Source organism: Dryobates pubescens, chromosome Z (genome assembly GCF_014839835.1).
Source record: "Dryobates pubescens isolate bDryPub1 chromosome Z, bDryPub1.pri, whole genome shotgun sequence".
In the NCBI taxonomy this organism is placed as follows: Eukaryota; Metazoa; Chordata; class Aves; order Piciformes; family Picidae; genus Dryobates; species Dryobates pubescens.
This window is the reverse complement of record NC_071657.1, coordinates 106,227,287-106,250,882: the sequence shown is the minus strand read 5'-3', so window position 1 is coordinate 106,250,882 and position 23,596 is coordinate 106,227,287. Positions and strand designations below refer to the sequence as shown.

At 40.8% G+C, this 23,596-nt stretch overlaps 1 protein-coding gene across 1 annotated transcript in view; it reads left to right on the top strand.

Annotated features, from left to right (window-relative positions):
* Positions 1–23,596, top strand: part of ABCD2 (ATP binding cassette subfamily D member 2) — a 48,021-nt gene that overhangs the window by 5,721 nt on the left and 18,704 nt on the right. Inside the window, exons 3-7 of the mRNA XM_009910185.2 lie at positions 1,645–1,766; positions 6,217–6,385; positions 9,316–9,410; positions 10,743–10,888; positions 23,013–23,158. Coding sequence (XP_009908487.1) covers positions 1,645–1,766; positions 6,217–6,385; positions 9,316–9,410; positions 10,743–10,888; positions 23,013–23,158 — 678 coding nt within the window. The remainder of the gene's footprint in view (positions 1–1,644; positions 1,767–6,216; positions 6,386–9,315; positions 9,411–10,742; positions 10,889–23,012; positions 23,159–23,596) is intronic.

Genomic DNA, 23,596 nt, shown 5'->3' with positions numbered 1-23,596 from the left:
CCCCTCACCAGCCTTTCTGTCCTTCTCTGGACACATTCAAATATCTCAATATACTTCTTAAATTGAGAGGCCCAGAACTGGACACAGGACTCGAGGTGTGGCCTAACCAGTGCTGAGTACAGTGACAGAATGGCCTCCCTGCTCTTGCTGCCCACACTGTTCCTGATACAGGCCAGGTTGCCATTGGCCTTCTTGGCCAGCTGGGCATACTGCTGGCTCATGTTTAAGCAGCTGTCAATCAGCACTCCCAGGTCCCTTTCTGCCTGGCTGCTCTCCAGCCACTCTGACCCTAGCCTGTAGCACTGCATGGGGTTGTTGTGGCCAATATGTAGAGCCTGGTACTTAGATGTGATAAATCTCATGCTGTTGGACTCTGCCCATCTGTCCAGCCTGTCAAGGTCCCTCTGCAGAACTCTCCTACCCTCTAACAGATCAACACCTGCCCCCAGCTTGGTGTCGCCTGCAAACTTACTGATGATGGACTCAATATCCTCATCCAGATTATCAAGAAAGATATTAAAGAGGATGTTAATAACAATTTCTAATAAGGGAAGTACAACACTGGATCCAGCTGTTACTCTCCTAGCCTGATGGCTTAAAAGCACCCAAACTTTGAAGAAACTTCATGAACTTAGAAATAATACACAGACATCATTCTGCAACACCAGTGTGTGTGTGTGTGTATATATATATATGTATATATGTTATATGATGCAGAAGACCTTTCATTCTAAATCTTCTATGTGGAAGCTCTTAAAGAGTGGTTTATATCACATTGTTGTCTTCTTTTTTGTTATAGATGCAGCTATTAACATTGAAAAACTATTCATTTCTAAAATACTCAGCCACTCGTTTTTAAATACTGATTCCTCCCAGACAGAAGCAAACCTTGCAGGTTGACTATGCTGTATAAATCTGTTGATCCCATGGTAGCAAGAGTATATGTAAATAATTCCATGCTGCTGACATGTTCTTTTGAGACAACTCCTTTCTTTGGAGCTAGAGTTTTCTTGCTAATATGATGTAGTGTCATAAACAAAGCATCACAACTTTGTTCTGGGGTCGGATGAAAAAAGAAGGCTTTATGACAGAGGGGTCAGATGAAAAAAGAAACTTTTATGACAGAGAGGTATTCTACTTAAACCATTACTTTGGTAATAAAAGAACTTGTTGCTTTCTTGTAGAAATATAATCGTGTAGCCAAATTTCCATCAATATGATTTATTTCTTTTACATGAAGTCACTAAATAAGTAAGGCTGAAAAGGAACAATTGAAAACAAGCCGTAAATTTGTGTTAAAATGTGTTTCAGGTCATTGCTCCAAGTTTCACTTCTTTTGTATTTTGAAAAATTCAGGTTGAATAATCATACATTAAAAGGAATAATACATAGGTAGACAAATAGTATAAAAGCATAGGATGTTTTGCTAATAAGATGAATTCCATGTACTCCCACTTATTCACTGTTACCAAACTGTCTACGCTAGTTACATCCACCAATTCTTTTTGAAAAGTTGTCTTAGCAGTGTTAACTTTTGCTTAATGTGAGAGCTTCTCTACAGTGACTCACATTCTAATCATAGTGTAATTTGTAGAGATAATTTTAAGAAGAATATTTTGACAGAAAACTTTATTTTACTTTTAGATTTGGAAGATGGCCAGAAACAGGCAATGGTTAGTGAAAGAACAGAAGCTTTTACAACATCACGAAACTTGCTGATCTCTGGAGCAGATGCTATTGAAAGGATTATGTCTTCATACAAAGAGGTACTGTGCATCTGTCACACATGAGACAGAGGGGAGAAAAAAGTAAAACAGAATTTACATTTAATGTGAAAGTGCCATTTTAAAAAGCAAGTTATGTTGGAACTAAATCCGTGGAGATCTTTGAAATGATAGTTTGATCTTTAGAATTATGTCCACAGAGTCTAAAGTACACAGCTGTCAGTATGGTGCAACATGTAAATGTTATTTTTAATACCTGTGTTTGGGCACCATCAGAAAGCAATAGAGTTTCCTGGAATGTTAGTGATTAAGGTTCAAATTCCTTTTCTGTTTGGAACACAGGTCTGAATTCAGACTGTTTGCCTCCAGTATATTGAGACTTTTCTGTGGAAAGTATCCTAGAATCATGGAATTGTTAGGGGCCTTTAAAGGTTATCTAGTCCAACCTTGCTGCATTGAGCAGGGACAATATAAGGCTGCTCAGAGCCCCATCCAATCTGATCTTCAGTGTTTCCAGGGATGGGGCATCTACTACCACTCTGGGCAACCTCTTCCAGTCATGTTTCTTCTGAAGCCACCTAAACTCCTGGCCACCTAAACTGTAGGGCTGTTTTCAGTATCTTGTGAACCTGTTACATTGTAAATAATTTTGCAAAGAGAAATTTTAGCAAGAAAAAAAATCCACCTTGTGCAAACAGCAATAGCCTAGAAGTGTGCAGTGTCAGTGGAAGCAGGTAGCTACCCAATGAAACAAACGATACAAATGGAGCAAATGTGCTGCTTTCAGAAGCACACCACCCACAGTACCCTTGCAGAACAGGTATGAGGCTCTGCAGGAGGAACTGGTTGCAAGCAAGGACAAGGGATCACGAAGGCCAAAAGTGTCACAAAGACCAGAAGTATCACCAAGACCCAGCTGCCTTAGGGCAGCCTTAAAAACTGTTGCAGGTGACTCCCTGCTGAGGGGAGCAGAGGGCCTGATATGCAGACTGGACCCACTTCATAGAGAGGTCTGCTGTCTCCCTGGTGCCCAGTCAAAGGATGTCATAAGTAAACTTCCCACCCTTGTGAGTCCTTCAGACTATTATCTACTTCTGGTTTTTCAGGTAGGTAGTGATCATGCAGCAGTGAGAGGCTCACAATCAATTGAAAGAGACTTCAGGACCTTGGGGCAACAGGAGCTCAAGTTGTGTTCTCCTTCATCCCTCTGACATCAGCAATGGACAAGGGAATGTTTAGGAAGAGCCAACAGGTCAATTTGTGGCTCTGGGACTGGTGTCTTCAACAGGGGTTTGGATTTTACAATCACAGTGCAGTTTACAGGGCACCAGAGCTGCAAGCAACCAATAGGATGCGCCTGTCCCAGAGAGAGAAAAGGATTCTAGGGCAGGAATTTGCAGGGCTCATTGATAGGGCTTTAAATTAGATTCAAAGGGGGAAGGGGTTGTTAATCTCATGCTTGCCTGTGGCAAACATTTGGGCAGCTCACCAGAGGCAGAGGGATAGAGTGCTAGCAAGGGCTCTCAACTGGTTGCCTGGAGGCAAGCCAAGGATGAAGCACTGGGACACCCCAAGAGAATCAGAATCATGGAGTCACAGAATCAGCCAGGTTGGAAGAGACCTCCAAGATCCAACCAATCACCCAGCCCTACCCAATCCAAACTAGACCATGGCACTGCGTGCCTCATCCAGTCTTTTCTTGAAGATCTCCAAGGACAGTGACTCCACCACTTCCCTGGGCAGCCAATGGCAAATCACTCTCTCTGTGAAGAACTTCCTAATATCCAGCCTGAACCTCCCCTGGCACAACTTGAGACTGTGTCCCCTCGTTCTGTTGCTGGTTGCCTGGGAGAACAGACTGACCCCTACCTGGCTACAACTTCCCTTCAGGTAGTTGTAGACAGCAATGAGGTCTCCCGTGAGCCTCCTCTTCTCCAAGCTAAACAACCCCAAGTGGGTTCACCTAAAAGGATGACACAGCCAGCCCAGCTGAAGTGCTGCTATGCAAACGCACGCAGCTTGGGCAATAAACAGGATGAATTAAGGGCCACTGTGCTGCTAGGATGCTATGACATAGTGGCTATTACTGAAGCTTGGTGGGATGATTCCCATGACTGGAATGCAGGGATAGATGGGTACAAGCTCTTTAGGAAGGACAGGCAGGGTAGGAGGGGAGGAGGTGTTGTTCTTTATGTCAGTGACCAGCTGGAATCAGGGGAGCGCCTGGGGTTCTGCATTTGTTTATTGGTTTTTGCTCATCCCTTTGGTGGGAACCCCTTTACCCAGCGCAGTGTGAGGGAGCAGACATTAGCTAGGCAACTAATCAAAGATTATGGGTTCTGTTATTTGAAATTCAGCGGTAATAGCTACAGCTTTGTATATGTGAGGTGGAGGGGGTAGTTTCAGTATTCAGTATCACCAAGGTTGGAAGAGACCTCAAAGATCATCGAGTCCAACCTGTCACCACAGACCCCATGACTAGAGTAGGGAGGACAATAGTGCCCACTGCAGGCTTGAACTCACAAGCTTCCCGTTAAGGGTCTTATGTGCTACCAACTGAGTTTGTCGCCTTCAGATACAGACTCTGACAAAGCCACAGTCTGTGATTCTTTTTCAGGAGTTCTAATGGACTGTGACAATGACCTATGCTCCTTTAGGTGTTCCCCTGCTTGGCCTCTCTTCTGAAGAAATTGCCAAAATATCTGTTACACGCTGATACAATTTCAGTATTTTCAACATTTAAGTCATTTATATAATTTATATGAAGACTTACAGACATTTTAGCCATATTATTTGGAAACAAAAATACCCACAATGTAGTAGGCACAACTTTAAAAGCCCTCTCTTTGTTTATAATATGGTGACATTTTAATCCAGACACCATGAGATCAAGGACCAGTTCTGTGAATTTCCATCTCATTTTTCCATTTATACTTCTCTTCAAGAGACACTGCGGCACATTGTCATTCCCATTCCGTGATTCAGGCAGTTTCCAAAGGACAGTGTGTTTCAATCCACTTCAAGCAGTTTTATTTCTTGCTCTCTGAGTCACCAAAGCAGCCTCCTTCCAGTCAGTGTAATTCAGTGTGCAAATGAGGTCAGCTCAATTTTAATTTGCAGGTCAGTAAATGGTAGTATTTAGTGTTTGACAAAGCGAGTTTCTAGGCTCATGGTTTAGAAACTTGCTACAAGCTGTTTCTTCTGGGACACAGCTGGTGTCAGTTTTGTTCATCACATGCAGCATTCTCTTTATCAAACGGCACTGTTGATGCTGTGCAGCGCACTCAGCCCTGGCAAGAGCTCCACTGAAACTGCTGTAAAGGCTCCACTGGGGAGAGTGACCTTACAGTGTGAGCCCGGAAATTTTCACAGCTGTTATTGCAATTGCCAATAGTGAAAAACGTTGTGCAGCTGATGAAGTTGAAACATTGAATGGTTATTCTTTTTAAACTGAGTTTTTTGAGATGGTGTATACTTGTTAACCTCCTGTGGACTGATGGCTCTGTAGCCAGAGCTAGCACTCACTTCTGAAGCTGGCACAGATAGTGACGTTTATAGAGGATTTTATACTGAAATTACATATGCCGAGACAGGTGAACTCCGTCATGGGGTGTGTGTATTTAACCACAGCAAACTAATGATTTTGTGATGTTGAACTCATGTTCTTGCCTTGATCTCTGTATTCAGTATAAAAAATCATCATTTTAAAACCATCTAATACTACATTTATAATATCTGAGTTTAATTCTTTGCTGCCAGCAGATGGAGACAGTTCTTTGCAAGCTCTTGGTGATTTTGCTGGTAACGTGTAGGAAGTCATCAGGTCTATAGATGTGTTGTTTCTTTCTTCACCAGGTGGAAATTGTGGCAAAAAGGCCAAGAGACCTCACCATCTTAAAAATGCCCAGTTCTATTGCAAGGTCTCAAATTTAGCTGTGGTACTCTAGCATGCAGTTTACAGAAAAGTCAATTATTTTTAGTACCGTATAGATTTGGATGCCCTGATGCTGTCTGTTTTACACAGAAAACCACAGTTTTCCCACAGGAGGTTTTGGAAATGCAGGGAAGTATAGGTGCAATTTTTTCTCACTTTTGTAAAGCTTTATTTTGCTGGCAGATGCAGAGATCTTGGCTCTCCGCTTGTGTGATAGACCCTTTGTTTTCAGGTAGGCTAATAGATACTCTCTGCTGGTTAAAAACTCTACTGATCCATGGAAAAGCGCAGTCATTTCAACCTCCTCATTTTCTGGAGCTGGCCCCTGAAACTGGCTATGCCTGCTGACTAGTAGGAGTTCTGTGTGGCATATGGGTTAGCATAGAATCCCAAGGAGTGAAAGTGATAGGCATTGAAAAACATATTGTTGATCCTTCCTGAGCAGCATTTGAGATACACTCAGAATAGCTGGGAATGTTTATCATTAATCTTTGGCCAAACATTTTGGTTATGTTATTTGTGAAATAGAACTGAAATGAGACGTTTGCTGTTTCTCAGGTTACAGAGCTAGCAGGCTACACTGCCCGTGTCTACAACATGTTTTCAGTCTTTGATGAGGTGAAGAGAGGTATCTACAAAAGAACTGCAGTTATTCAAGGGTCTGAAAACAACAGCAAGAATGAAGATAAAGCACAATTACACATTGATGGGTCCTTAGAAATCAAAGGTAATTAATTCATATTTGTATGTCTTTTCCTGTGTGTGGGGCCAGTGTAGTGGGACAGGAGGTAAACAGTTTTCTTTCTGTAACAAGTCAGCCTTAATACCCTGAAGATCCATGTTGCCTTCCATTTTAACCTTTTACTATTATGTGACTCTGTGTTTATGCAGTACTTTTCTAATACAGGACATTGAGCAAATATTTCAATGAAAAACACATTTGATCTACACTATTACTGGTGGTGGTATCATTATTCTTAAACAGTCAGTGCCTGCTTTCCTCAGATACTTAATTTGTTTCAGAAAACTGAGACTAATATTTTCATCTTCAAATACCACATTATTTTGTTTGGGGTAGGAGGGAAAGACAGATTGTTTCAGCAGTTTTTGATTAAAATACTACTTTGTTTGCAGTGACTAAAATTCAGCCTCTGCTAATTTTTTGTAATTCAGTGGGAATTTTCCACTGAAAATGGTCTGACAACTTTACTCTTTCCCTCACCTCCCAAATGAGGTTAGCCTTCCCATCCCTATCCTGTATCCTTGTGGCGCCACTATCTTCCTATTTCCACACTCCCCAAAGTGTTTTCTTTGTACATCCATTTTTTATCATGCTCCATTATCTGCCACTTCTCCCTTCCTCTCAGGTCCAGATTCTCTGTGAGATACTTAAAGGCAACTTTTGCAATGAGCAGACCCCTTCTGCTTCTCCCATCTGTGGTGTTGAAAAGTCTCATTCCCTCCCTTTGGCTTCTGAAAACTTAAACCTCAGTGGAGCTGAAGGCATGCGAATGCTCTTTATGAAATTACTTCTTTCAGCAGTTTCAACAGTGCTGCCCTTCAGCACAGATTTCTCAAAGGTCCTCTGACAAGGTTCTTCACAACAAGCAGCCTTGTGCAGCATGATGGATAGCTGTGGAGCTAGCCGGTCTCTTAGTCTTGGTAACATTTGGCTAACATTAAAAGAAATTATATTTTGTAGCTTATGTTTTGCTGTGTTCAAGAGGAAAGGTTGGAGTTTCTGGCGCAAGAAAGTAATTTGGGCATCTTTTTAGATAACTGTGTTTTAAAACCAAACCCAAACGTGTCTCAGATATGCAAGCACACTGTTCACGTTCCCTTCTGGGCTAGTGTACTTGTAACCCGCTCCTTTGTTCTCTGCAGCCTTTTCCCAAGATTTGATTCCACTACAGTTACGCGTTTCATTCAGTCTGAATTCCTCCTGGGTCCTGGTGACTAGCATTTGCTTCAGAGTGGTTGTAGGCTCTCAGAGGCAGCTAGCCAAGACCAAGCATTGTCCATAAGGACTTAAGTAGAATTTAGGCCATTTGAATCTAGGACACAGGCCTCAGACTTTTATGACAAGTCCCATTGTAATATTGTTTTTCCTCCTTTCTTTGGGTCTTGATACTTCAGAAATCCCTACGGAGTGGATTTGTATGTGGATAAAATATGCATGTTCACATACACATATGTCTGCATAGATTGAAGAGAAAAATCTTAACATTTATCTTCCCCAAAGGCTGTTGAATCATCTGATATAAGTTTATGTAACTAAAGGATGTCTGGTTCATGCCTTGCATTTCCTGTTGTCAGCAAGAGCATTGTGAAAATATAAAAGCTATTAGAATATGTTTAAGAGATAATAATATTTCCCTAGACATACTGTATCTAAAAATTCAGAATTTTAATGCTGAAATAGGAATACTGTCAAATTGTGTTTCTAATTGCACATAAGTGTACTTTTAAAAGCTTGCTAAAATTGCAGTCAGTCATTGTGAAGTTAAGAAATGAGAATTAAGTCTGCTTAATACTTAGCTTGCTGTTTCTTATCGTAGATTTATTTTTGCTAGAATTTCTTCACTCTATCCAAGTAATTTTTTATTTTTTTTAACAGTAAAACATTTTTATTATCCATAATCTCATGTTTGACATCAAAGAATTGTTTTAAATAAAATTATTTTAGGAAAAAGAATCCTTGGGCTGATAGACGGCACAGGAATTTTTGCCCAGGTTCTTGCAGTTTAGCAAAGTCGGAAGCAATTGAACAGAGAGGATCTTAATTTAAAATGCAAAAGTAACCTTAAACTACAGGAAATTATATACCAGATCCTTTGTTATAAACTCAACTTTCCCTCAGTTCCATTTTTTCAGATTAAATCATAAAATAAGCAGCTTTCTAATGTGCCTCTTGTCTGTAAAGGCAGTTTGTGCTATTTGTCGAGGAGCCCAGCTGTTTGTGGCCTGTCAGAGAAGCCCATTAATAAACAACTGAGAAGTTAGAGTTGGTTTCATTTTTTTACTGTCTTCAGAAGAATTGATTTCAATGTCCTTGTAATACAGAGTATCCAAATGTCTTGCTGAGAAATCCAAATAGTAAATGTAGCTACTGGAGTGAAATGTTATATGGGTTTCTGCAGGTATTTGTAAGACACATTTACAGTGTCTGTGGCTTCACAAAGTGATGGAAGCAAGCCATTAAATGTTTTCTTCTCTGCTGTCGTTGCTGGAGGAGACTGAACTGGGCTCCAAGTTTCAGAGCTGGTAGTGAAAGTAGATTCCATTTTGTAATTAAATCCTCAAGAGAAGGTCAACTGGTCTGCCTGTGGCTAAAGCTGTCCTTCAGCTTTTTTACCGGTTGATACTGACTACCTGTGTAAAGCAAAATACACTAAATACAGGTAATTTGTGAATAAACATGTCTTTTTAGTGCATTATATATTTGTGATCAAATTTAGTATTCACTGCACACTCTTGGCTGCTGCTTTCTGACTAGCTAAGATTTATTATCCAGCTTTTCCACTAGGGGAACCCGGAGCGTGTAAAAGAGTTGTTGGAAACTCACCCATTTATACTTCTCAGCATGCACAGAGACAGTTACATATCATTGCTTAATGGAAGGTTTCACAAACTCTCTTTTTTTCTTTTCCTTTATAGGGAAAGTTGTTGATGTTGATCATGGAATTATTTGTGAAAATGTTCCTATTATTACTCCAAATGGCGATGTGGTGGTTTCCAGACTAAACTTCAAAGTAAGATGATATGCAAGCATCTTCTGATTGTTGCCACCACACTAACATAAACATCACAGAATTCATGTATCTTATGTTAAGTACTTGGAGGAGCATATGGATAAAAGGGGAAGTCCAGAAAGGTAGGCATAGTAGCTCAGTAGAGGCAGACATATATAGCTTATCCTGCTCAAAGAAAGAGAAAAAAGGATTTCTGATGCTGTTGCCAGGTGAAAAAAATGACCTGAGATTTTCAAAGGTGTATGTGGGAGTCTGCATCCATCTTTACTTAATTTCAGTGAAATTGGGATGCTTTACTCACATAGCTTCCTTTAAAATTCTGAGTTCACAGTAACAGTGGAAAAATTGAGTCTGTAGTTTTCTTTGATCACCACAAAGAGCAGTAGTAACTAATAGTTGACAGTGTAGCCTTTATTCAGTAAAAACATGTATTTTTAAGAAAGCTATCCCAAGTACCACTCAGTATCTGGTCATAATTTGAATGGATGAACTTTAGTGAATTACTCCTATACATATCCTGATCTTAAGCTCCAGTGCAGATACTATTAGTTTTAAAAACAGCTGAAGTTATTAGAACAGTAAAATGAATAATTCCAGTAGGTTCTTTAATCTAGTTAAAGCACTCCTCATCACTTCTGTTGATAGAGGAATTAGCAGGATAGAGGAGGATAGTCCTAGCTATAGCAAAACTTGCAGTGGTTTCAGTGTAGTAATTTCAGATTTTAAACTTACAACTTTATGGTCATGGAGACAGTTTTATTTTTTATGTGGCTCAAGAGACAAAGCCAACAGAAAATGTAACATCATATATTTATGTAAAGCAATGGCATTGTGATTATGCATAAGTATACACATATATACACAGGGTAATATTCAAATGAGTAAACCCAAGTGCACACCAGCCAAAATAGCACTGGTGGTTGAACAGGAAAGGGCAATGTGGAGTAAATTCTCCAAATACTTTGATCAGGTTCCCATAGCTTAAAATAATATTTCTGATGGGCATAGCACTGCTCTGTATGCTATTAACACCTTAAGACCTAACCTGCATTACAATAATTAACTCTGAATGGTGCATTGACATTGTGATATAATCAGTGTAGTTTATAGAAATACTCAGACATTATATAAATTGTTTTTATTATTTCAGCTCACTTACTGTATCTGTTGCCACTGTTCCCAGAGTATTTGCATAAATATGTACAGGTAATTAATGAAATGAGTTCATAATTTGATAGGAATGCTCATATAACTTCCTCTGTGGGGGATTAGACTGTCTTGTACTGCATACACTGCATAGTAACATCTCTACTTTTTTCATTCCTGTTGTAGGTCGAGGAAGGGATGAATCTTTTAATCACAGGACCCAATGGCTGTGGAAAGAGTTCGCTTTTCAGAATTTTAAGTGGTTTGTGGCCTGTGTATGGAGGAGTTCTCTACAAACCTCCTCCACAGCACATGTTCTATATACCACAAAGGTATGTGTTCTGCTCAAGTGATACCTTTTTTCTGGTTACATGAATTTTGACCCTTCTCTCATTTTCAATCTGTGATATGTACAGCTAAGTTAAAAGGTGGTGATCACAACCTTGGCTTCGTGGAGAGATCTCTTCTCATTGGTGATGCAAATCTTCAGTCATTGGAAAGGGCTCACATACATTTGTAATAGAGCCCAGAATCCCCTGATGGCTAAAGTCCTGGATGATTAGGATCATAGCAACAGAGTAGAATATTAAAGAAATTGTAAACAGAGCTAATGGATCTAAATTATTATTTCACTTTAAAACCAAAGATAAAACCAAGGAGTGTTTTGATTTGTAAATGCTGAATTGTTCAAAATAATTTTTAGTACTTGAACTTCTACACTGCAAGACAAAATCCAATCCAACATTAGCTGCAACTTGCCTTTTTAATAACATGCTCATTTCACTAAGGGGAGCATGGCTTTTTTGTGTGCTTTGTTTATGTTCTGACTTACTGTTGGATATTCAGAACAAAAATTCATGTAATTGATTCTAGAATATCTCCTTAGAGACTCCTAAATAGCTTGTTTTACAAAGTTGAAATCAACCAGAATTTTTGATTGATTTCTGTAGTTCATTTCTTCCCATGGGCAGAATTACTCATCATACCATTTGTATTTTAAAATTACAAGCTATCTGAATGGAAAATATTAACCAATGAGTAGATTTTCCTTGCTGCAGGTAAATGTAACACAGCACATTTATCTATCATTTTTTCAGATGTATGCATAATTTATTGCTAACTACTGCCATTTTTTTTTCTGAGCCATGTAAGAATTTAATTCAGGAATTTGGAAAAAAGTGCTTTACTAAATATTTTTCAAAACAGTGTTTCAGAGTGTCTACTGTGTGTGACATTCTTAAAATCAGTTTTATTCTTAGGCAGAATAAAAACCATTCTGAATTCTTTTCTTGCAGGAAATCTTGAGTTTCAACCACTTCTTTCTTGTTGTAAGCTAAAGGGAAGAGCCTAGCCCCAAATTCCTTTTTCCTATTGGTGTGTTTCCAGAAAAGAGTCAGAATGATACTTAGAATGCAGGGCTACTGCTTTCCTTGTAGGAGCTGCCACCAGACATAAACATTTTTGAAGCAGAGCCCTGTCTTGGTGGAATAGCAAAAAAGTGGAGCATTAGAGGTTATAAGCCAAAGGAAAGAGCCTAGCCCCAAATTCATTTTTCCTAGGGCTGTATTTCAGAATGATACTTAAAATTCAGGGCTGTCACTTTCCTTGCAGGAGCTGGAACCATACATAAGCATTTTTGCCATGATGTCTTTGGGACACCTATGTGATGTTGCCGTGGCTTGGCTCTGTGTGAGCTCTGTGCTCATGGAAGTCTTTTTAGGCAGTACAGAAGTTTCCTTTCTCAAAAGAGAAAATGGTGCCTGGGTATATGGGGCAACGAATGACAGAGAGGACTCTTTAACAAAAAAAGCTGTGGCTGAAGATTTTGAATTTGAAGGATTTTGATTTTGCAAGATACTACTTTGGAGTACAGTTCAGCTGTGCCAGTATGGGTTCTTTAGGCTTGGAAGCATGGCCTGGCGTTTACAAATGTCTTATATTTTGACAGGGACTGTGAATCTTGTAGAGATTTGTGGGTGAATGTGGCTGAAGGGGTTGATATAAGACAGCATTCAATGAGATTTATTAGTTTGTCCCTGAGAATCCTGAATTGCTGTTTTTCCCAATGTTTGTTCTTTGGACTTAGAGTCCTTAGATGACTATCTGCGACATTAATAATGACTTGAAGGAGATTCAATTTCAAATTTCTGAACCATACCTGCAACAGATCAGCTGGATTTTTAGGGCTTTTGTGTGGATTGCCTTAAGCGATTCAGACACTTTTTTTTTTTTCCTTCCTGTTCATTTATTTATGACCTACATAAACTATGCATTCAGTAGAGTTTTTTATCTATCCCTGGCTCTAGAATATATTTGGAATTTCTGTAGTGGCTTTTAATTTGTTTTAAGTCCAAAAATTATATCTGCTTGGTTTGGAATTTTCCTGCTGGTACAACCATTTTGCTTATTAACCCTGTGCAAATTGCTACTTGATCAGCATGACCTTTATTTTTTAGACATACTTGTGTAACTTCAGACTGGAAAAGATACATTTCATTGTGTATATATTTCAGCGTAACTCTATACTGGGAGGGTCAGGGTGGTGGTAGAACGGTGCCACCTGGATTCAACCTGTTGGTAGCACATAAGACCCTTAATGGGGAGGTTGCGAGTTCAAGCCTGCAGTGGGCACTAGTGTCCTCCCTACTCTAGTCATGAGGTCTGTGGTGACAGGTTGGACTCAATGATCTTTGAGGTCTCTTCCAACCTTAGTAATACTGAATACTGAACCTAACTCACTTTTTTAAGTGAGTAGGTGAGAACTTTGGTATCACAGAATGCTTTTGAATTGGTGGATGTATGTCAGAGCAGCTACTTAGAGTGACATCACTGTGTTTAAACATATATAGTGTCTCTGGTCAAGAATATGGAAGAAGCTCTTAGTGAGCTTGGTAAGAGCTTCTGTGTGCCTGTGGCTGAATTTATTCTGCATCAGCTCTGTTTGAGTCAGATGTAGGACCCTTTCCTGCACACAGTGAGTGGTGGAGAATACAGTGGTGACTAAGTGAAAAAAAAAAAATCCCCAGTAAATAGGAGCTTGATGAAAAGATTATTTTTTTTTAAATCTCTATAAAGTTTCAGTGTAGTATTCCAGCAATGCATGGGAATTCCTCTGTCTTTGCTGAGTTAAACATAAAAGCTACACATCAAACTGATTTGTCAAAAACAATTATCTCATTCTGTGCTCCAAATTTCATCAGCACTGCAAGTGCTTTGTAGTTAGCTTTACTTAGTAGTACGTAGGCTTTAAAACAGAGCCTTAAGAGTCCCTGTATTTTCTTATCTTTTTTGATTGCTTAGCATAATTTTCCTGCATTTTTTAGATTTTATGGTGAATCATGGTAAGATGATTTTTTTTTTTTCCCTACCCTTACATAGGGTCAGGCCATGCAGAATTTGTCTTTATCTGTCACAGTTCGGGTGGATGCTGATGGGACAAACTGCCCTTTTTGGGGAGAGGGAGAGAGAAGCCCAGGGATTTCTGGGAGTGTGGCTCTGTTACTGTCCGTGACAAGCCTGTAAAAGAGGAGGGAGGCTTTAAGAGGCTTTACACAGTCCAGCATCATGTTGGTGCCAGAAGCAGCTTGTTTTCAAGGGTGGATCAGTGCTAGGAACTGGTCACAGCTCAAAGTTGTCACATCTCATTGAGGCCTCAGTACCTGGCAGACTATATGTTCTTACCCCTTCTTCTACTTCTCTATCCCAAAATTCATCTGTGTTAACCACCTCTTTGCACTCCTAATTAACCAGTCATGAATGAAAGAATAACTCTTATGGGTTGCCCTAGTTGGTAAGGAGTCATGAACCAAATCAGAATTCTTGTCAGCTCGTAGTGCTCTGTTTGTATCCCTGTAGCTGGCTCAGATGAAGTTAAACCGTGCTCTGACTGCACATGCCAATGCTGCATTAGCAATTGTTACTGCCCGTCAGCACTTTGCTGATAGTACACAACCACCTTACCTTGTTCCTTCAGTACTTTGCCATCAGATCACATCATGGTACACAGATAACTATTCCCATGCACACTGCATTTCTTTGCGATGCTTACTGTGCTCCTTTTAAATGTATTTCCAAAGTTCACTGCTTATCTGACAGATGACACACACTGGCATAGTGTATTGGAGGTAGTTAGTAGTGGCCACTATCATTACATTGTGGTTGTTTTCTAAGGCAGTTCTTGATCACCTGAAAAATTTTGTCTTTCAAAATTTTTATGTTCACTTTCAGATACCCTATGTTACTTAAGAAGAATGTATATGCCTGGATAGTATGTATATATATGGTTCTGTGTTAGGCTGCTTTTTCATTAGTGTGTGGTCTGTTAGAGAAGTAGCCCCATTGAATATGTTCATGCAAGTTCTCCTGCCTCATCTCATCTCATTTCATTTGGCTTAGGTGACTCTATGCTATATTGTATTTTGCCCATCTTAATTTCTTGTCAGCTCATAGTGCTCTGTTTGTATCCCTTTAGTTGGCTCAGGTGAAGTTAAAACATGTTCTGACTGTACATGCCAATGCTGCATTAGCACTTGTTACTGCCCTTCAGCACTTTGCTGATAGTACACAACCATTTACCTTGTTCCTTCAGTACTTTGCCAAAGTTCACAGTTTATCTAACAGATGAGAAAAAGGTCTGTGGTAGATAGCACTAATATGAAACATAATGTGCTTCAGTTCTGCATACTATTTTGATAGAGATTTGCTAACCAGGGAGGTCCCAGTTCACTGGAGACTAGCAAATGTGATGCCCATCTGCACAAAGGGCCAGAAGAATGATCTATCAGATTGACACCAAACTATGTGGGTGTGTCAATCTGTCAGAGGGTAGGGAAGCCTTACAGTGGTATTTAGACAGGTTAGGTCTGTGGACCAAGATTAATTGCATGATGTTCAACAAGGCCAAGTGTCACGTCCTACACTTGGATTATAACAACCCCATGATATCCTACAGAGTTGGAGATGTGTGGTTGGAAGGCTACAACTTGGAAAGGGACCTGGAGGTACTGGTCAACAGTAGACTGAATACTAGTCAGTAGTGTGCCCAGGTGGGTAAGAAAATCAGTGGCATCCTGGCTTGTATTAGAAATATCTTGGCCTGCAGGAACAGGATGGTGATCATCCCCTGGTACTCAGCACTGATGAGGCCACACCTCGAATATTGTGTTCAGTTCTGGACCTCTCTATAAGAAGGACATAGTGCTGCAGTGTGCCCAGAGAAGGGCAATGAGGCTTGTGACGGGCCTCGAGCACAAGTCTTATGAGAAGTGGCTGAGGGAGCTGGAGTTGTTCAGTCTGGAGAAAAGGATGCTGAGGGGAGACCTTATTGCTCTCTATAACTACCTGAAGGGAGGTTGGAGTAAGGAGGGTGACAAATGTAAGGAGGGTGACTATCAAGTGACAAATACATAGAGGTGTAAAGTGGTGTCAGCTGCATGTCTGATTAAATACTGTGATGTATATGCAACTAAAAGGTGAAATACATTCATGTAATTGAAGCAGCATTCTTCCTGTTTTGAATATTCCTTCTGAAGCACAGCAATCTTGTGCTCCTGCACAGAAGCATCACTAATATGTAGAGCTTCCTCTGCAAGGATGCCCAATGGCAGGAATGTTTTTACTAGGATCACTGGCAATCAGCTGCTCTGTGTTCCATCATGAATTTTGGATACTATGTTCTTGACAGTGTTAACTTGCAATACCTCCACTTCCCACTTGTTTCATTTTATAGGATTTTGAGCATGAAAAATCCTCCTTCAGCATCGGTAACTACATGTTGCCTGTACCACCTTTCCAGGCATCCATGTGTGTGCCAGACTGTTTATCAAACTTAATTTTTGATGTTTTTTTTTTTAAAGTACATTGTCAAGTTAAGCTTGACAAACATTTATAAATACAAAATCTCTAATGGGTTGTAAAAACTGAGCATGTGGCTTGTATATAGATTATTGGATGCACTGGCAAAGCAACTATTTAATCTGTGCCAGATTCATTTTGCTGAGACAAATAACTCACCTGCCTTTAAAATCAAGATTTGATAGCAGTGCAAGGGAACAAATTCTCTTACAGGTTAACTAAGATCACTATGTGACAATATGAACAGACTTGCCTATTAGGAAGTAATGTGGTGGTTGCATTTACGTGACCCAGTATTTGCAGAGAAACTGCCATTACTGTCTCCAGCTTGAGCAGTTACTTCCAGCTTAATGCCCTACATTGCGGCTGTGCAAGAAAGAATCTCTCATAGATGAACAGAATGGCAAATGCTTATTATTTCAATATTACTTTACCTAGGAATGTCAGAAAGCATGCTTCAAATGCCTTGTTCATATTGAATTATGAGAAGCAACTTGGCCACATAACATGAGGAAGCACTGGGAAAGATAAACTACAAAACCTGCCTGACATAAAAAGCTTGGTATGAAAAGACCAAAAGGATGCTGGCTTTTGTGAGAAGATAGCTGAAAGCTTTAATAACAACTGCATTATCTTCCCTTGGAAGAAGTCCTTTCTCCTTGTTCTTGCTATAATTTTCAATCAGAAATTCTCGTTACAGGGCCTGATGCCTTTAAATATCCAGATAGTAGACATATTTTCTCTTGAAGAAAAGCTGGTATTCCTTCTCACATTGCCCAGGCTCTGCCTTTTGCCTGCCCTGTCTTCTGGGCTTGAGAGCTGTTTCTGAGCTCCAAAGTGAACTAGATCTTCAGCCTTCTCTGAGCCTCTCCATGGTCTGCTCACTCACACGAGTTCAGGGTCTAGTCCCATGCCTGCCTGCAGGCTGAGTATCTCATCCTTTGTCTCTCCTCCAACTTACTGTACTTTCCAAGGTAAATCTGAAGTTCTATTCATCATGGTGATTCTGTCTGCATTTCTTGGGGACAATGCAGTATTCGGCAGTAACTAACAACCTTCCTGAGAGAAGATTAGTGGCCATTTCTTTATACAAGTGTTCAACCCCCCCCCCCAACTCCCATCAAATTAAAGTAATAAACCATCAATTCATACACCAAAGGTAGAATTTGCCTCTGTTCATCTAGGCAGCTAAAAGTGTGTAACCTTTATGAGGCTACAAGGATGGTTGAGAGAACAGAACATCTGTCTTGCAGGAAAAGGCTTTTATTTTTATGTCTGGTTGACATAGTTCACTGAAGGAAGTATAATTTCATATTACAGTTGCCTCTCATTTTGTTGAAATTGTCTGGGTGTTTTGTTTTTAATTATGTGTGTGTTCTTTGTCTTCTCTGCCTATCACAAGATACATATAAGCTGCATGACTGATTCTGTGAATTCTTTAACTTTTAGGCAAACTGATGAGTTCTAGCTATATTGTAAGTGATAAATAAGTAAATCATGAGATGGTATTTGAGCATGGGTACTGCTTTAAATTAGTGGCTTCTTTTACCTTTCTGCTTATTTTCTTGCAGAAAAATGCATAGCTTCTTTGCCAGTGATTAGTGTGACTTCTTTTTCTCAGCTTTTGATACCAGATTGTAATGATAGGCATTGAGACTTCAACCTTTCATACTGTGCATTTCATTCCCTGTTAACTGTGTTAATGGCTATAAGCTGATTACATTCCACGCTGGTAACTGATCTATCTGAAATATTTAGAGGATATTCATGCCTAGTCCTGTATGAGTGGAGAGGAAAGTTCAGTGTGTGGTATTTTAAAGAGTTATCAATTATTTATGTATTTAGAAGGGTTGCTGAAACTTTAGCTGGCCCTAAAATCCCTTGAACGACACAAAATGCAATAAACTGGGCCTGTTAATTTTTTAACATTCTGCCCCTGTACTCAGCACTGGTTAGGCCACACCTTGAGTCCTATGTCCAGTTCTGGGCTCCTCAATATAAGAAGGATGTTGAGACTCTTGAACATGCCCAGAGAAGGGCAACAAGGCTGGTGAGAGGCCTCAAGCACAAGCCCTATGAGGAGAGGCTGAGGGAGCTGGGGTTGTTTAGCCTGGAGAGGAGGAGGCTCAGGGGAGACCTTACTGCTGTCTACAACTACCTGAAGGGAGGTTGTAACCAGGTGGGGGTTGGTCTCTTCTCCCAGGCAACCAGCACCAGAACAAGAGGACACAGTCTCAAGCTGCACCAGGGGAGGTTTAGGCTCAAGGTGAGGAGAAAGTCACAGAAAGAGCAATTGGCCATTGGAATGGGCTGCCCAGGGAGGTGGTGGAGTCACCATCCCTGGAGGTGTTCGAAAGAGGATTGGATGTGGCACTTGAAGCCTTGGTTTAGTTAGTCATGAGGTGCTGGGTGATAGGTTGGACTTGATGATCTCTCAGGTCTTTTCCAACCTAATTGATTCTGTGATTCTATGACCTAAATTAGGAGCATGGCCATGGAGTTCGTAAAATTAAGGTCTTGGTACCAGCCAGGTAATGAAAAGTTCTAAATACAGGTGGTTTCCCTAGCTAGTCAAACAGAGATTTAGTGCTTTGGGAGAATTACCCCCCAAAAAAATGTGTGTAGTAGGCAAAGAGAGCCACCTAGAGTTAATCTATAGGAATCTCTAAATACATGTCTGAGGCAGCTCTTACTGAAGTTTAGATGCTTTATATTAAAGAGCATGGGGAGAAGAATTAATAATCTCTATAATACAAGATACAAGGGACTTCTACTGAAGTCTCCCTCCTTACAGTTGAGGACAGTGACTGGCATAGTATGAATTAGGCAGTTTCACTAACATTTTCTTTAGGCACAAGATTCCTGTCTCATGGCAGCAGTTTCCTTGCTTCAGTGGGAAGATTAGAAGGTGCCCTGCATTTGACTCCTCCTTAGCTTGGATGTTAGTTTAGAAAAATGGAAATCTGATGCCCTGCAAGCTGAGAAGAATTTAACCTGAACCTAGTTCCCGGAGGAGATTTGCTAACCATACGTCGCCATACAGCCCCTCACCTTTCATCTCTGGTAGCTGTAATGTTTTGTGCTGGACTTTAAACTGTTGCTTTCATCTTAATGCTGTACTGGACCTGCTGGGGAATTAGACAGCACTGGGGGAAGGATGTAGGTATGACCTGTGCCACTGGCCTTCTGGACTGCAGATTTTTCAGTGCGAGCACTGACTCCTTAAGATCTTCCAAGTTTCCAAGGAAGATACCTTCATGGCTGGAGTTTGGGTTCCAGTATCCTCTTCTTGCTGTCCTTCTCTGGACACATTCAAGTATCTCAATATCCTTCTTAAACTGAGGGGCCCAGAACTGGACACAGGACTTAAGGTGTGACCTAACCAGTGCAGAGTACAGGGGCACAATGACCTCCCTGCTCCTGCTGGCCACACTATTCCTGATGCAGGCCAGGATGCCATTGGCCTTCTTGGGCAGCTGGGCACACTGCTGGCTCATGTTCAGCCTACTATCAACCAGTACCCCCAGGAGTCTGTACAGAGTGCTTTCTTTGAGACTGGGACTCAGACCCTCTGGTTGAAGGGAAAAACTCTCCTAGAAATTAATTAAATCCAGTTAAACTCAAGTATTGCTTCAGGACAAAGAGGCTGTTTCTGTTATTTGGCCTGCTGCAAATTTAATGAAAACAGTATTTTAGCAAGGAGCTTACTGACAAAGCTAAGATTTCACTGTTGCTGTGTCCAGTTACATGTATGTTACTTAATGTCAAGGTATCACACTGTGTAACCTCATTTACAATAACACCTGGTGCTTAACAGGCTTTAGTATGTTTGACTTTGTGGCACCCATGGTAAGTAAGGAGGTTATTGTCTTCAAGTTATCATCTTGTTTAGTATGAGATTATGAGAGTTTGAGTTTGATCAGTTGTTGCCTAACTTTAGCACTATATAAGTTAGTTATCTGATTTAGGTGTCTGGGCGCTGTCCCCCTTTGGAGAGAAAACACACCCAGAAGGCAATCCATCCCCACCCTATAAGCCAACCACACAGGTGCCTCTCTATTGTCAAGATGTGGAGCCCCAAATGAGGCATCTCATGATAAGGAAGGTGAAGTGTTCCCTCAGGGACGTGAGTGGTTCCTAGTAGGAGGGGGAAGGCAGAGCATGCTCTCCCACCTCCTGGGACAGACGTGTAACCATAAGCCATTCTTGCTCTCTGGTAGTTAATCAGTAATTGCTATTCTATTGCTATTCTACTGCAGACTGAGGTTTTCTTTATTTTATACAAGCTAGGTGGGGAGAGCCATGCTTAGTATTACTGGTAGGTTTAGATGGGAGGCTACAAGGAAAATACAGTTGTACCAGGAAGTGGTGCTAGTGACTCAATAAACAGCACGGCAACAAGTATCCTGGCATGATGCATTGCCTTCCCAGATGTGCTGTAGGTTAAATCTCAGAGCTGCAAGTCATTAGAGGATCATACTTCACAGCAGTAAGGTATTATACTCCAGACAAATTATATGATAGGTAACTCTGTCCTCCTTGCCCTTACCTGCAGCTTCACCTAAATTGCACAAGTCTTATGCACAGCCTGATTTAAACTTTTCTGAGCCCAGGTGCACTTGCCAGCTTCTGTGCCAGAGATGGCAGCAGCATGGAGCTAGAGAAGTCATTTCTACATGTGCAAGAAGTAAAGTTTAGGTGAAGAGTGCTATGGAAATGAAACATATTATTACTTTACAGAGTTACATAATGTTTAGAGTTGAGATTTTTGCAATATCCACATCACTGCACACTTGACACTGCTGTTCATACAGCAGCCCAGAGCAGTTCTCTTCCCACAATAAGCAGAAAGTAGAACAATGGGCCAAGAGGAGCAACAGTGCTTGTATTTGACTTGTGGTTCTGATTTTCTCCATCTGGGTGCCTGCCCATAGCAGGGAGATATCCAAATATTTGCAAGCAGTTCATATCCCCTGCCTTTCCCACTCTCACCCAGCTGGTGGTGAAAGTAGTTTAATTACAGGTGGGTACAGACAGTTCACCAGTACAGTACAACCAAAGCCATCTTGAATATGACTTTCAGTTTATGTTGCAGCTTTAATTACCTAATCCTACATCTGTTGGATTATGAATTCCTTCAAATTACTCTGTGATGTATTTTAGGGACTATTAGAATAACAGTGGGTAGATCCAAACCCTTCTGCAGAGACACTTGCAAGGGAGGGGAAGCAATCTGATAAGGTATTATACATCTCTGTCAGAGAAAGCTTCTGCATGGCTGAAACCTGCTCACCAGTCAGGTCCAGCGATTTTCAGGGGAGAAAATCTGATCCCTCATCAATGTGCTGTGAAGTTGTTGGAAGAAAATCTCAGTGCCAAGAGTAAGCTTCCTGGAAGACTCCTCATTGCTGGCCCCATTTTAAATGCTCCCCTCTGTCATCATCCCTTGGCACCACAGCTTTAATAAGATTAGCATTGTTTTGGCAAATGAACCCAGAGGGAGTTAGTGTAACTCTTCACACAGAAAGCAGGACATAGTCTGGAGCCTGACAGCTCTGGCCTTCCCTGCCAAACTCAAAATCTGACAAATCATAACCAGGGTGTTTTCAAGAGCTATGAGCAGTGTCTGTAGGATAGAATGGATATTTCTGCTTCACAAGAAATCTTAAAAACGAGCAGCAATCTAGATACTCAAATAGATGTGTCATAGATTGCCTTTGCTTTCCTAGCCTGAGTGGCCTAGTATCTTTTAGAGATGTATAAAATTCTCTTTTGAACTGCCTTTATTTAGAAACTAGGAGAATTTTTGGGGCCTGAGCTATACCAGTGGCTGGGCACAGTCTCATTATGGAGACTGCCCATGGCCATTGCAGGGACACAAATGTAATTGAGGACTTTGGCTCCAAAGTAGAGGCAGCTTGTCTTAGTATGACAAATGGTATTACCTGGTCTGGGATTGTGGTGATTCATAAGCTGCTCCACATACCAGTTCAGTCTTGTGCTTGGCAAAGGAAGGCTGATGCTGGGAGGATTAAGCTGATCAACTTCTCTCTTGTATGCTGTTTGGCAATTCAGAAGTGTTACACTGGCTTCTAGAGCCAGTTCCCAGTTCTGCAGTCCAGAGTAGTAGTGTGCAAAGAAGACTTCAGTGCCGTCCTGCCTGATTCGGATGTCTCGTGCTGCACTATGGGAGTCTTTCCCAGTTTGAACTGCAAGATTTTTGTTACAATTTACTTTTAGCATGTGAATGTTTGATTGGATTTCTAAACCTCTGAGTGTACCAAATCTTGAACATAGTATAGCTTCCCTTATTCCAAGTGAAAGCGTTTAGAACAGGCTATGAAGTAGAAGGCTATTCTGCCTGATCTGTCATTTTGGTTTCATGCTAATACTACCCCTGTTGCTACCCTGTAATCAGCTGTGGAAACAATACATTCTCCCTAGGGTAAACTCAGAAAAACATTGACCCACAATGTACCCACAGATAAATCCAGTTTTAGCAAGATGGTGTTTAAAGCATTAGGCTCTGTTCAGAGAGCATCAGCAAGATGTGCTTGCTTGGAGCCAGCTCCAGATTACCGGTTTCTCTCTATTGCTTCTCAGGCCCTATATGTCCATTGGAACACTACGGGATCAAGTCATCTATCCAGACTCGGTGGAGGACATGCATGAGAAAGGCTACCAAGACCAAGATCTGGAGAATATCCTGCATATGGTTCATCTGTACCACATAGTTCAAAGGGAGGGAGGTAAGTTGGATATCTTTGTAACAAGCTTTACAAAATCCATTCCTTGTGTGTGTGTCTTAGTGTGACTGACCTTTTCTTACTGAACTGGCAAAACTGAATCCAGACCTTTTGTGGCTGTGGGAGCTGTACACATGGTATTGTTCCTGGTGCTAACAGAAAGAGGAGAGCTCAGTGCTCCTTACAATAAATTCATGCCCAGGCTGAACGTCCATTTTATGGTGTTGTGAGATCACTGACCTTCCTTCCTTTTCTTAGAATGTCACTGACTGCATCAACTCAAAAGAATGTGAATGAAAAGAGAGTCAGGTCCACATTCACATCCCTGGTTTGTGGGATCAGCAGGACATGAGAAGGAACGTCTGACACCACACCACCAGGGTGAACATGTTAAAAATAACCAAATGGCTCTGGCTGGCAGTAGAGTGTTGCCGTCTACCA